General features: G+C 34.6%; 1 protein-coding gene across 1 annotated transcript; it reads left to right on the top strand.

The window, feature by feature from the left end:
- Positions 1–475: 475 nt before the first annotated feature.
- On the top strand, positions 476–2,506 carry LOC145044135 (senescence-associated carboxylesterase 101-like). Its single transcript, XM_078992964.1, has 3 exons — positions 476–641; positions 724–1,036; positions 1,117–2,506. Exons 1-3 carry the CDS (start codon positions 628–630, stop codon positions 2,425–2,427), a joined length of 1,638 nt encoding a protein of 545 aa, XP_078849090.1. The 5' UTR covers positions 476–627; the 3' UTR covers positions 2,428–2,506.
- Positions 2,507–13,385: the final 10,879 nt, after the last annotated feature.

Genomic DNA, 13,385 nt, shown 5'->3' with positions numbered 1-13,385 from the left:
TGAACCCCAAATTTGTTAATGTGGAAAGTTTCTACGTGTGGGGCCTAATTATGAAAGAGAACACATATTCGAGAAAAGGGACGTCCATATGCCACCAAAAGTTCACAAATTAATGAAAAAATAATAATAATAAAACATATTTATTAAAAAAATAATGATTTCATCTGCCATGAAACCCTTTGTATTCAAGTAAAAGAAAATGATATATTTGTCATTGTAAATAGACTTAACGCATAGACCCCATGGACGGAAAGTGAAAGAAAAAGTCCTTTGGAGGATGAAAACGTTAGAAATGAAATTGAAATACTGCACCGTGTCCATAAAACATAAGAACCACAGGAATTATTTACACCAATTTAAATAAATAAAGATTTCATCGACGACTTTTGGAAAAGAACTTGCAACTTGAAACACTCGACATTTAAATAAGTAAATAAAAATTGTAATCATCACGAACTTTCGTGTAAATTAGACACCCCACTACCAATGAATTCTTGTGCATTATAAGTAACTCATTCTTGACATCTACATTATTGCGACAACGAATCTTTGAAAGCTTCGTTCAATCGTCTTCAACATCCGAAAGAAACACACCAGAAAGTTTCTTAAAAAGAAACAAGAAAGAAGATGAGCCAAAAGATGTAAGCTAGATTTGCATCGATCTTAATCTCTTTCATCATAAAAATATCGAATCTTGAAAATAAGTTTCATAACAACTTGCAGGTTCAACAGTGAAGTCGAAGTGGGAAAGTTTCTTGGCAGCATACATGTCATTCAAGATGCTTATGGAGCAATTTCTCAAACTTCTTCCACTTATCAACTTCACACGAGTCCTTCTGGGATCAAAGTCTTGGCTTTCAACTGTTTGTCTGATTATACAATTCCTTTTCGTAAGGGAGAAGATCTGGTTTCATCAGATAATCATAAAGTCGTTGACTTCATTTCGACAAAAGTCAACCCCAAAATATCCATTAACAAAGCTGCTGTTGAGTTGTTTGAGCTTCATTTTAAAGAGCTTTCCGAGCTCTCAAATCAGGTATCTTTTCTTTAGCAGATTCAGAACTCAAGATCAAATGTAGTATATGTTCTTAATGGTTTAAATCTTTCTTTTTTCAGCTTATAAATGATCAGTTGGTTGTCACCGGATGTGGTCTTGGTGGATACCTCGCCATTCTTTACACCCTACTACATCAACATTACGCAGATTTGGAAGAATCTAACGGTTCAAAAACCGCCAAACGTCCGATTTGCATAACGTTTGGTTCGCCCCTTATTGGTAACCAACATCTCCAAGGCGCCATCTCTGAACGCCCACAATGGAAATCATCTTTCCTGAATGTGGTCGCGAAGACAGATCTTCTTGCTAGTTTTTTCTCATCGACTAGTCAATACAAGCCTTTCGGCACTTTCCTTTTCTGCACAGAATCACGTGGGCACACAGCTTTTGAAGATCAAGATGCGATCTTGGCAGTTCTTGACGTTATGGTGTCACCAAATGCTGGAAACTACCAAATGCACGATTATAGTAAAGAGTTGGATTCAATCAGAAAGACAGTATTTTATCACGGGGCTTCCGAATCCAACGAATCCAACTTAAGCCCGTTGAGGGCCGGAATTGTATTCCAGTTTCAAGAAATCGGTGCGTTAAATGAGATTTCGAATGATTTGATCGAGAAAATGGAAAAGAAGCAAACAAAGATGATCATCAGAAGTAGGAACGTGTATGAGCCAACAAAGAAGCTAAACGACATGAAGATAATCTTGACGTACATAGAATGGTACATGAAGACCCGAAGACTTACAGGGGGTTACTACGATAGCTACAAGAATGCGGAAAGCACAAACGAACTCAAGGGAAAAAATGAAGCCATCAAACATCAACTAAATTTGAACCATTACTGGAAGAAGACTGTGGAAGAAAATGACCTAGTGCCCCAAAAAGAAGGTGCGAAGTTGCGTAAGCGTTGGCTCTATGCTGGAACCAACTACAGGAGGATTGTCGAGCCACTAGACATAGCCGACCACTACAAAAGACGAAAAACAAACTACATGGCGGTGAGACCAAACCACTATAAGTTATTAGAGAAGTGGTCGGAGGAAGAAAAGAAGGGTCGTAAGCCTAGCGACCCAAAAACGAAGGCTGCTAGTCTTACCGAGGATTCTTGCTTTTGGGCGCATGTAGAGGAGGCATTGATTTCGCTAAGAGACTTAAGGAATGAAGACCCAAATAATATTGCAACTGACATCGAGAATTTTGAGGTATATGTTTGGCATTCGATAAAAGATTTCTCGGTGTCGCCTGAGATTTTCGTGGAGGGGAGTAGTTTCATGAAGTGGTGGAGCGAGTATAAGGGCTATAAAGGAAGTTCGTACGATTCTGAGCTTGCTCGATACATGAACGATAAGAACTACATGTTGTATAATTAACATGTTATTTTAAGTTTAATGTTGTAATACCACCAACTTTAATCATCGGCAATTAGCAACATGACATCATTTGCAATAATGTCTTTGTCGAATGGAAAATGTGGTCCAACTTTTTGCAATATATTATTCAATAATGGTGTCATCATGGGTGTAACAAAACATAAAAGACATAATGAACAATTGTACAATATTATAAGGTCCACTAAAATCATACGCACAAATTAACTAATGTTTCACGCATGCTAATCCTCGGGTCGTCTAATTCTTCACAAAAGGTGCATCGTCACTTCTCATTAAGATTTGTGGAACAATGTCAAGTAAGTTGATACATGAGATAAATAACGTCTCTCTCGTCTCTCTCGTGAGTACATGGATTTTAAGACAACATATATTGTTGTAATGGTTAATGCAATTTTCCCATCAAAACAATTACAACTAATGGTAAATGTGCCATCATTTTTTTTGTGGGTGTCAAGCTTACAATTAGGGACTTTATACCCTTATTAACAAGTTATATCTACAACAAACTATAGTGACTTCCTACCCTTTAGTTCAAGCTATAGGGACTAGATACCATTTACGACAAGTTATAGGGACAATATAGAAGGGTGCATAATCTCATGAATTACTTTCAAATTCAGAAATCATATGTAAGAACTATAAAATTTCGTAATTTATTGGAAAATTCAATTTAATTCTCTATCAACCAGTAATGTGTTATCGTTCACATGGTTAAAACTAAATCGTTTGAAGTCCAGATACAGCATGGTACTCTTTCGACCACTATGTTAGTTTTAATATAAAGATGGTTTCAAAATAAATATTTTATCAATATAGAACACTCGTATCATAAAATGATTTAAACTATTTAATTGGGGATTTTATCCTCTTTTTTAGCCAATACTAAATCGATGACCTATGTATTGTGTAAAATAAATAATAAATAGATAAATAAAACCATACCCTTTACAACAAGTTATATTAATCATATACCCTTAACATTAAACTATAATGATTTAATAGCCTTAATGTCAATCTACATGTCTCATAATAACACATTTCTACACAAATTATCAATTACCGAAGTGTTCCAAACCCAAAACATACAAATGGAATTTTTTACTCCTAATGTCACAATAATGTAATTTTCTACCCTTACTCTAAAATACTTGGTTTTATACCCCTTATACTAGTACATGGATATTAAAACATAATCACATTTTTATAATGTTATTCTATTTTTCCTAACAAAATAATATTACAATAAATAATTTCCAATTGCACAAAGAGCTAGAACTAGAACATCAATGGAGAAGTTTATACCCCTAACAACCAATATAAAGACTTTATTTATACTTCTAATTCTAATATATGGGGACATCTTAGCCCCATGAACCATTCATATATTCCACTACTTTCTGAAGAGGGGTAACATCTCACTAGTGCGGTAGTGCCTTACACTAACTAGAAAATTCATTACATGGCCATGTTTCATTGGAGACTTAATACACTTTTTCTATTGTGTAACGCCTGCAAATTCGGATTATACATTTAAGATATAATAGATAATATTAGCTAAAGATGTAATACTCGTAATGACTATCACGTGGATATAAGGGGCGCTTAAATCCGACTTTGTATAAAGAAGTTATGTTGTTCGAAGTTTTGCGATTAAACCAACACGGCTATGTACGTCGTAAATACTGCATTGGAGATAGGTTGGTTATTAGCTTATGTAATCTAAACGAAATCCGTAGTATTCGTAAAAGCGAACCCGTTCAAATAAATAACGTCCAAATTTGATTGCATATAAGTTACGATTTTTAAAAGATTTAGTGCAGCAGTGTGCGACACAAAAACGGAAATTTGAATCGGTCGATTGTTAGGCAAATCAATCTAAAAAAGAATCAAAGATCTCGTGAACAAGAATTCATCAATATAAAGACAGCCGAACGGAATTCGTATGATAGAGTTATGATTTTAATACGGACTTTAACAGTCTGAGTTTATTAAAAATATAACTTTGAAAACAAAATAATAATTAGTCGACAGAGTCCAAATGAAACTTATAGTACTCATCAATGTAACATCCCAAATATCAAGGTAAAATTTTTCAGTTTCAAAACCAACCAAAAGCCATAATTGTTTACAAAACATGGTTCCAGTTAGGCGTATCAAACCTAACAAATAAAGGGGTACGATATACTCCAAAAGAACACTACTATATTGTACTAAAAGGTAGTACAATGCAAGTAGGCTCGATCCACAGAGACGCAGGACAATCAGTCTATACATCTTTGCACAAGGTACTATGATCACCAATAGTAAAGAAGGGGGGTTATAATGTAATGATTAAAACAAACAATTAAAAATACAAGTGATCAACTAAATAGGTGAATTAAATTCAAAGTTTGTAAGGACTCCAACTATATGTATGACAACTTAGCAATGCATTCAAAGATAACATTATATTTACTCAATTACATCTAAGTTGGTATTTGTAAATGTTAACAAGCTCTAAAACTTCCCATTCACCACATTATTTAACCAAAATAAGCTCTTTGATTAGCCCTAACCTTACTAACCTAGTCTAAACAATCTCTTAGAATTAGATTAAAAGGTTGCATTAAGCTTTATGTGAATGTCCAACACCACCCAATACTCCTCACAAGCTCGGGAGTGTAAAAGTGTGTGAAAAGATTTACACTAAATTCATTCAAGAGAACTCAATTTAATGCTTTTTACTTAGTCCAATTCACAAAACAAATATGGATTTTTCAAAATGAATAACTTGAATGACCTAACCCTAATTCAAATGGCCAATAATAGTCCCAATTAGAATCAAACATTAAATTGAAGAAAAATCAATTTCACTAGATAGAAATCAAAAGCAAACATCAAGTCATATGATTGAAATCACAACCAAGAAGTCAAAATAAGAAGTTGGAGAAACTAGGGTTCTAGCCACACATGGCTAGAACAAAATCACAAGTTGTAAAGATTGAAATGATGTGCAATTACAATTTACAATTAAGGGAAATAATGTTTCCAAATGATAACCGAATAAATCCTTGCAAAAACCTCTGAAATTCCTTCACCCAATGTGCTCTGGTATCATGTGTGTGTCTAAAAATGACTCAATTCCCGTGATATGAAAATAGGAAAAACTGCCAAAAGGCAGTTTTGGGGTCGAACACGGCCCATGTCAAAATAGAAAAAATCAACAAGGGTCGTGTTCAGTGTAGTCAGCAACCCCCTTTTCTGGTCACACGGCTTGTGCTCCTTTTATAATGTAAATCCAACACGCCCCGTGTACCCCTCTAACTCCAATTCCAAACTTCATTTTCAAACTTTTCCGCTATTCGCCCGATCATCCTGAATTCTTCACCAATGCATCCCGACACCTTCCAAAGCACAACCCTGTTGGGTTTTGGTCATAAGACATCCTATGTGCTCATACAAACCCTAATGCTTGGATCTAGGTTTCTCTATTGTACATGCTTTGAATCCAAGACTATAAACCCTAATTCTAGCATACATATAATCATATTAACATGAGAATAAGTTTATAGTGTTACCTTGATTGTTATGTAGCAATAACAATCCCAAATCTCCTTGTATTGACTTTGGAATGCTTAGAGTCACAAGTGTCACTCCTCTAATGGCTCACAAACACCATAAGCAAGTGGAGAAGGTATAAGGAGAGAGGTGAGAGGTTAGAATTCGTATCTAGGACCTCTTGGGAAGGGATTTTCGAATTCATGGCCCTAGGGGTGTTTATATAGGTGTAGAGATAGGGTTTCAGTCATTATCCTTATCTAGTTGATTATCCATTAAGCAACCAATAAGATAATCCTTGAATCCTTATCATACTCGAATTCTAAGGGATTTACACCTCAAATTCGTTCACCATATATATAAGATAATCCTTACCTTATTTTGTAACTATCACATAATTACAATTCAGCCCCTCTAGTTTAATTAATTACATTTGATCACAAAACTAATTCTTAATTAATTATTGACCAATATTAATTAAACAAATATGATTTCTCCTTTAATGATTATTCCTATAACATATTAATAAATCATATTATCCTTTCTCTCTTTATTCATTTCTCCAATCAAGTTGCTTTGGTGAAGGCAACCCAAAAGGACCATGCACCATCGGGTCAAGTACATACCAAAATAGTTATGGACTTAGACACTAATCCAACAGTCTCCCACTTGGATAAGTCTAACAACTATTCTGCGTATGACTTCAGATCCTGATCTGCAATCGTAGCTTTCCAAAGCCGCTGTCAACTCTGATCATATCAGATATGCGTGTCCTTAGATAAGGGATCATATATTCCTCCATTCTAGATATCGTATGAGATATGATTTCAAATCATTCTCTTTGTACTCTATCTCGATTTCCAATTTATGACGACAGACTAATTGAACAAATCAAATTAGCCCTAGCCCGGCCGAGCATTTACGTATGTCATCACTAAACCATCGAGGGGCCTAAAGATATCGCTTTTATCCTACTTTGGATAAAAGGAACGGATAAACTTTGATACAATGCTTGCTTGCACTCACTCACCGAATTACACACAACAATATGTTTTATAACACCAAGTTACTGGTGCGTTTACATATTATCAATGTGCAACCGATTCGCAAGATACAACTCACACATCTCGGTTTCAAGAATATAAGATGTTATCGTCTCACCAATCACTCGTGATACAATTCATGGAGTGATCCAAGTGAGCGTGGGTTTAATCCAATGCTCAAATCATATTCATAAGCACTCATGAACGTTGCAGCAAATATTTGCTTATGTCTAATACTCTTCTAGACAATCCACACACCAATTCACGACAGTCTTCATTCATATCTACTTCCAACATATGAACGACTGTGGCCCGTTTGAATAATTCGATTATTCTTAATAAACTCAATTATTCTGGAAGTCAAAACATGCAAGGTGAAACACAAGAATAATACTAATCCCATATGGCCTCAAACCTTTGAGTATAAACAAAACACGTTTTATTTATCACCATATCGATTACTCATTATTTGTCGTTTCGGGTAATCAACTTCGCATTTTAATTCCAACACTTGTCCCATGCTCCTAGTATGCACACAATGTTTACCTATGGTTCTTTCTTTTGCGAAATAGACAAATTGAACACATTTCCAATCATTCTCATTTTACAACACCAAATCCATTTTCTTAAGTGTAAGAATTTCAAATTCTTGTTATTTATAGAATATACTAGATTCTAACACTTTATGCAACGATCCTTTTGTAATGTCACTGCACCAAAGTCTCAAAGACTATTGCCAATGATATTACAAATTCCTCTATCGGAGATTGTTACAAGACAATTCCTTAGATATGATGTCTCTCACTCAAAGTACATTCCTTTGAACATCCTTTCGCATAAAGTTTCTAATCTAGACATAGATTTTACTTCCCAACATGGACACACTTCCATATTTTCTATATGACAACTCATTCTTAATAGAATCTTATCTATTCGTAATGATGTCGATATCGTCCATCCAATATGGAAACACTTCCATAATTTCCAATACTATACTTCCAACTACTCGCAAGCGACCAATCCTCGTCGAACTTTGGATTGTCCTTTGATAGTTGTTTAATTATTTTAGTCAAAACCAATTCTAGTCCCTTTTCCCTCTAAATGCACTATACATTTGGAAAATTTTAGAATGGTCAAACATTAAAGCATTCGCAATCGATCCTATACCCGAAGCGTATGGGACACAACGCATAATGTTTTATTTGCTATGTTCTCAAAATTCGAATTGCGAAGAGGAATGCCGTAATCACAATCGAAATTTTAAGAACACACTATGTACCTTTGACTAAATTTATCAACATTTCGCAATCTAATCCTTTAGATTTGAAATGAAGCATAATATTCTCTCCCTTAATTATAGCAAAACAACCTTTCAACTCTTACAACTTTGCAAAGTATGACTCTTGTTTTCTATAATTAATATTGCCAACTATGCAATACGTGCCTTAATAATCATACAATCATAACATTTATGCTCCCACTATCATGATGATTATTATAAAACATAACACTTATGCTTCCACTAGCTTCGACATGTATTCATAAACATCTTAACTTCCAGAAAAACAATACTTATTGAATTTCTTAAGTTCATGTTTCTAATACTTAGTGCTTTGATAATCTTTTATCAAGGCTTCTTGAACTTATACACTTTTGCCTTAGATAGTTCATATGTGTGTCTTAACAATTAAGACTAATTGCCAAACCTCACAATTCAAATTATGGAAAGGGATGCCGTAACCATGATCGAATTTGAGAATGCAATTTTACAATCACTATCTTTTAAAATCTTTCTTAGTGAAAGCATTTTCTCACAATCATTTTCATGAAGGAGGAAATCTTATGACACTTAGATTTAAACGGTGTATGTGTTCCTATCCATGCGAATTTGTTAAAACCAAAGTTTACGACAAATTCAAACTCATATGGATCGAACTTTCTTAATCTTGATTTCTTGCCTTATAGTAGCACAGCTGCCCACCACGTCTTCCAAGTAGTTAAGCATCTTACCTTTTTCCTATCAATGTACCTTTCATTGATCAAGGTCCTTGCCTTTTACGCATTCAAATGAGAACTCATAGGACTCACATGCATAATTAACTCGATTGGATTGGCACATAAACAAAATAATGTCTTTACGATAGGTTGTAAACCTCAACTCGTGTGCTAGTGATGATCGATAAGGTTTATTTGATTTGTTCTTGAAACTTTTCGAGACCATTAAGACTCCCACTGACTCCTTGACATATAAGATTCTTTTGTCAATAAACATTTCTTGACAAAAAAATTTTCAAGAGTTAGTGTAGCTTGTATCAAAACACTTCATAAATTGGTCATAGTTGGTCTTTGTCTTATCCAAGACATCACAACGTTCCACATTTGATGAATGTTATAAACCTTTAATACCTTTTACTCATTGTCACAATCTTAACTTTAAGACTTGTTATTGGAACAAAGTATGATTGTCTTCTTGATTTGACCATTTCATCAATCGTTGATTCCTCTTCTTTAACATACAATTGTACCAAGACTCACTTAGAGGATCAATTGAGATATGGTTCTTAATCATTAAGACCTATCATAAAGCATAAAAGCCACTCTCCCTTCTTCTTAGAATGGAGAAACTCTTATCTTTCTGCCTATTTGATTCTTCTTATTCGTTTTGCTATTGATCTAAACCCTTTAATCAATTCAAAATTACACTTAATCTTGTAAGTATAATCATATTTACTAAACCTTTAGTAAATGATGACAAATATCTTTGTTACTCTTATGGTGAACTTGATCAACACACAACTTTGTGTACTCGATCTCCTAGTCCTTCACTTGACACTTTGTCAACGAATTAGTCTAATTATCAAATATGAAATTTCTCATTCATCATGCAACCAAGTTGCATGATTCCAAGTTTCTGTTCAATTGAAACTTGGGCGATGAGAAACTCTCCCTATTTGGTAAATTCTTGACTTTCCATAACACAATAAGAAACAAATCCATTATTGCTAATAATTTTAACATCAATTTTTTCATACATGCCATTGTAAGGATAAATAAAATTTAAAATCAAAATTTATTTTATTGCGGAAAAATTTGTCCTTCACAATGCAACTCATTGAAAAACTTATGCGAATACATCTTTCTTAGCAATCTAATTCTAACTCTAAGTAGTAGCTCAAGAATCTAATCTTCGAGAAACGCAATCGAAATCCATTCCTTCATGGTTAGATTCTGCTCACTTCTTCCCTTAAGCTTCTTTTCTTTTCTTTGATCCTTCTAAACATCAATTGTAATCTTATCACATTATGTATTCAGAACCTAGAATGAAGCTTAAAAGAGTTAGTCAATGGATTTTACCTAAATTAGAGCCATACGTTTCGACTCTCCCATCTCTTAGATCTCTTAGGTAAATAGGGCAGCTTCGTCTCCAATGCCCCTTCTCTTGGCAATAAAAGCAAATTGACTCTTTTTGGAACAACACATGGAACTATTTCAGACATCGCCTTTCTCTTATGATCAAACTTTTCGATCATTGCATGTCTTTCATTGCCATTGTCTATATCCACAGAGGTCTCGAAGGCAGATTCACCAATCAACTTTGCTTTTCTATTGCGCCAAACCATTGCTGATTCAGCAGCAATAAGCATATAGGTGAGATCTATAAGGGTCACGTCGCGGTTCATCATATAGTACTCTCTTACGAACTCACTATAAGAGTTAGGAAGTGATTGAAGAACCCAATCAACAGCCATCTCTTCACCGACAATGGATCCTATCATTCTTAGTCTATCAATGTGTGACTTCATCCCTAGGACGTGTGCACACACCGACTTTCCTTCTTTATGTTCACTTGCCAAAAGGGCTTGAGTGATCTTGAACTTTTCAAGCCTTTGAACTTGTGGGTTAGGGAGAATAATTGGAGGAGGAGGAGGAAGTGAAGCATGATTTCTTGTTCCTTGATCGAATCGTGGAATATCATCTTCATGTGGAATGCTTGTTCCACGGAATTTGCGAAGACCATAGTTGTCGAACTTTGACATCGGGAGAAAAACGAATTCAAGTTAGTTGATTGATTGAGTCCTTGGTAAATCACCCAAATGAAATTCCAAGGCTAGGACCCAACACAATATCCTACAACTCGGGAGAGGGATGCCGTAACCCAAATCGCAGAACATTTGAAGGTAAGTGAATGACGATTCACTAGTTTGTACCATGAGAAACGAAAAAGGAATTTAAGTTTTAAATCTATGAAAACTCCTAGATCCTTTGAGATTCATTGAACATTTCAATTGCATGTTTAAATCTCGATATGCCCCTCTTGTTTGTGACTGGGATGCCGAGGATCACAAAGCGGGTGTGAATAACCATGCAAACTACATGGTGCCCTCACATGTTACAATCACCTATTCGATGTGCCGGTAAACCACACACGCTCCACCGAACTATGACAAACATTGAGTCACCTTTTGCTACCTTTGCTTAGAACCATTTAGTGTGCCGGTAAACCACACACGCTCCACTAACGTCTTCGCAAGGGCACAAAGTGTAATTTCATGGAATTGCATCAATTCACTTTTGCCTAAGTAACTAAGATTGGGAATTTGCGAAACATTTAGTTACTTTGTATTTCATTATACTTATAATGGAAGGTTTCGTCCTATCCTACCCGTTCGGCTAACGACCCTCCACTAGTCAAGAGTGCGGTGGGTAAGAGTGGATACCCATTCAATCGCCATTTTATAGGCAATTTCCTTAAACACCCCTTATAGACCAGCTTCGTGAATGAGGCCTACTAACGGTAAGACTGACTTTTACTTATACATATATAATGTTAGACTTTTAATGTTATATATAGTATAGGGTGTACTTTATACTTTTAAAATACTATATGGTTAACTTTAACAATTACACTTTTAATTCAATTAAAAGGTTAACCTAAACTTTTATGGACTTATTAAACCTCTATTAATTATACTCATTAATTAATTAATAAAACCATAAGGGTGTGATTTGAACTTTTCAAGACATTACTAGAGTTTTAGAATTTAACATTTCTAATTAAACTTTTAATCAACTTTTAAATTCCAAAAACTTGAGGGCAAGTTTTGAAACCTTTTTCAAAACATTAGGGTTTTAACTATTTAAATTTCAAAACAACAAAACTTTTGGGGTTCAAATTTAAACTATAAAACCTAAAGGGATTAATTGAAACTATTTCACAAGATAATTCAAATCTAAATTACAAATAATCAAACTTTATCTAATAAAACAAGTGATTATCTAAATTTTGACAATTATCTTCTATTTAGGTAAGGATAATCACATAATAATGAAAAAATTCGGATTTTATCACAAAAACAAGTTTATGGTAATTATCCAAAGCCAAAACAGGAAGAAAATCGCGAAAACGAGCTGTCAGACACTTTGACTCGTCGAGTCTGGGCTTGGACTCGTCGAGTACAGCTGACTCGGCGAGTTCACCAAGTGACTCGGCGAGTCAAACACTCAGAAACTCAAAAAATCGATTTTCAGTGCTTATTTCGATCAAATATGCATCAATACAATTGAAACCAATCTAGGCTCTGATACCACTGTTGGGTTTTGGTCATAAGACATCCTATGTGCTCATACAAACCCTAATGCTTGGATCTAGGTTTCTCTATTGTACATGCTTTGAATCCAAGACTATAAACCCTAATTCTAGCATACATATAATCATATTAACATGAGAATAAGTTTATAGTGTTACCTTGATTGTTATGTAGCAATAACAATCCCAAATCTCCTTGTATTGACTTTGGAATGCTTAGAGTCACAAGTGTCACTCCTCTAATGGCTCACAAACACCATAAGCAAGTGGAGAAGGTATAAGGAGAGAGGTGAGAGGTTAGAATTCGTATCTAGGACCTCTTGGGAAGGGATTTTCGAATTCATGGCCCTAGGGGTGTTTATATAGGTGTAGAGATAGGGTTTCAGTCATTATCCTTATCTAGTTGATTATCCATTAAGCAACCAATAAGATAATCCTTGAATCCTTATCATACTCGAATTCTAAGGGATTTACACCTCAAATTCGTTCACCATATATATAAGATAATCCTTACCTTATTTTGTAACTATCACATAATTACAATTCAGCCCCTCTAGTTTAATTAATTACATTTGATCACAAAACTAATTCTTAATTAATTATTGACCAATATTAATTAAACAAATATGATTTCTCCTTTAATAATTATTCCTATAACATATTAATAAATCATATTATCCTTTCTCTCTTTATTCATTTCTCCAATCAAGTTGCTTTGGTGAAGGCAACCCAAAAGGACCATGCACCATCGGGTCAAGTACATACCAAAA

Source organism: Lactuca saligna, chromosome 4, assembly GCF_052625555.1.
Source record: "Lactuca saligna cultivar CGN05327 chromosome 4, ASM5262555v1, whole genome shotgun sequence".
NCBI classification, from domain to species: domain Eukaryota; kingdom Viridiplantae; phylum Streptophyta; class Magnoliopsida; order Asterales; family Asteraceae; genus Lactuca; species Lactuca saligna.
The sequence above is the reverse complement of the archived record's forward strand: the minus strand, read 5'-3'. Positions and strand labels throughout refer to the sequence as shown.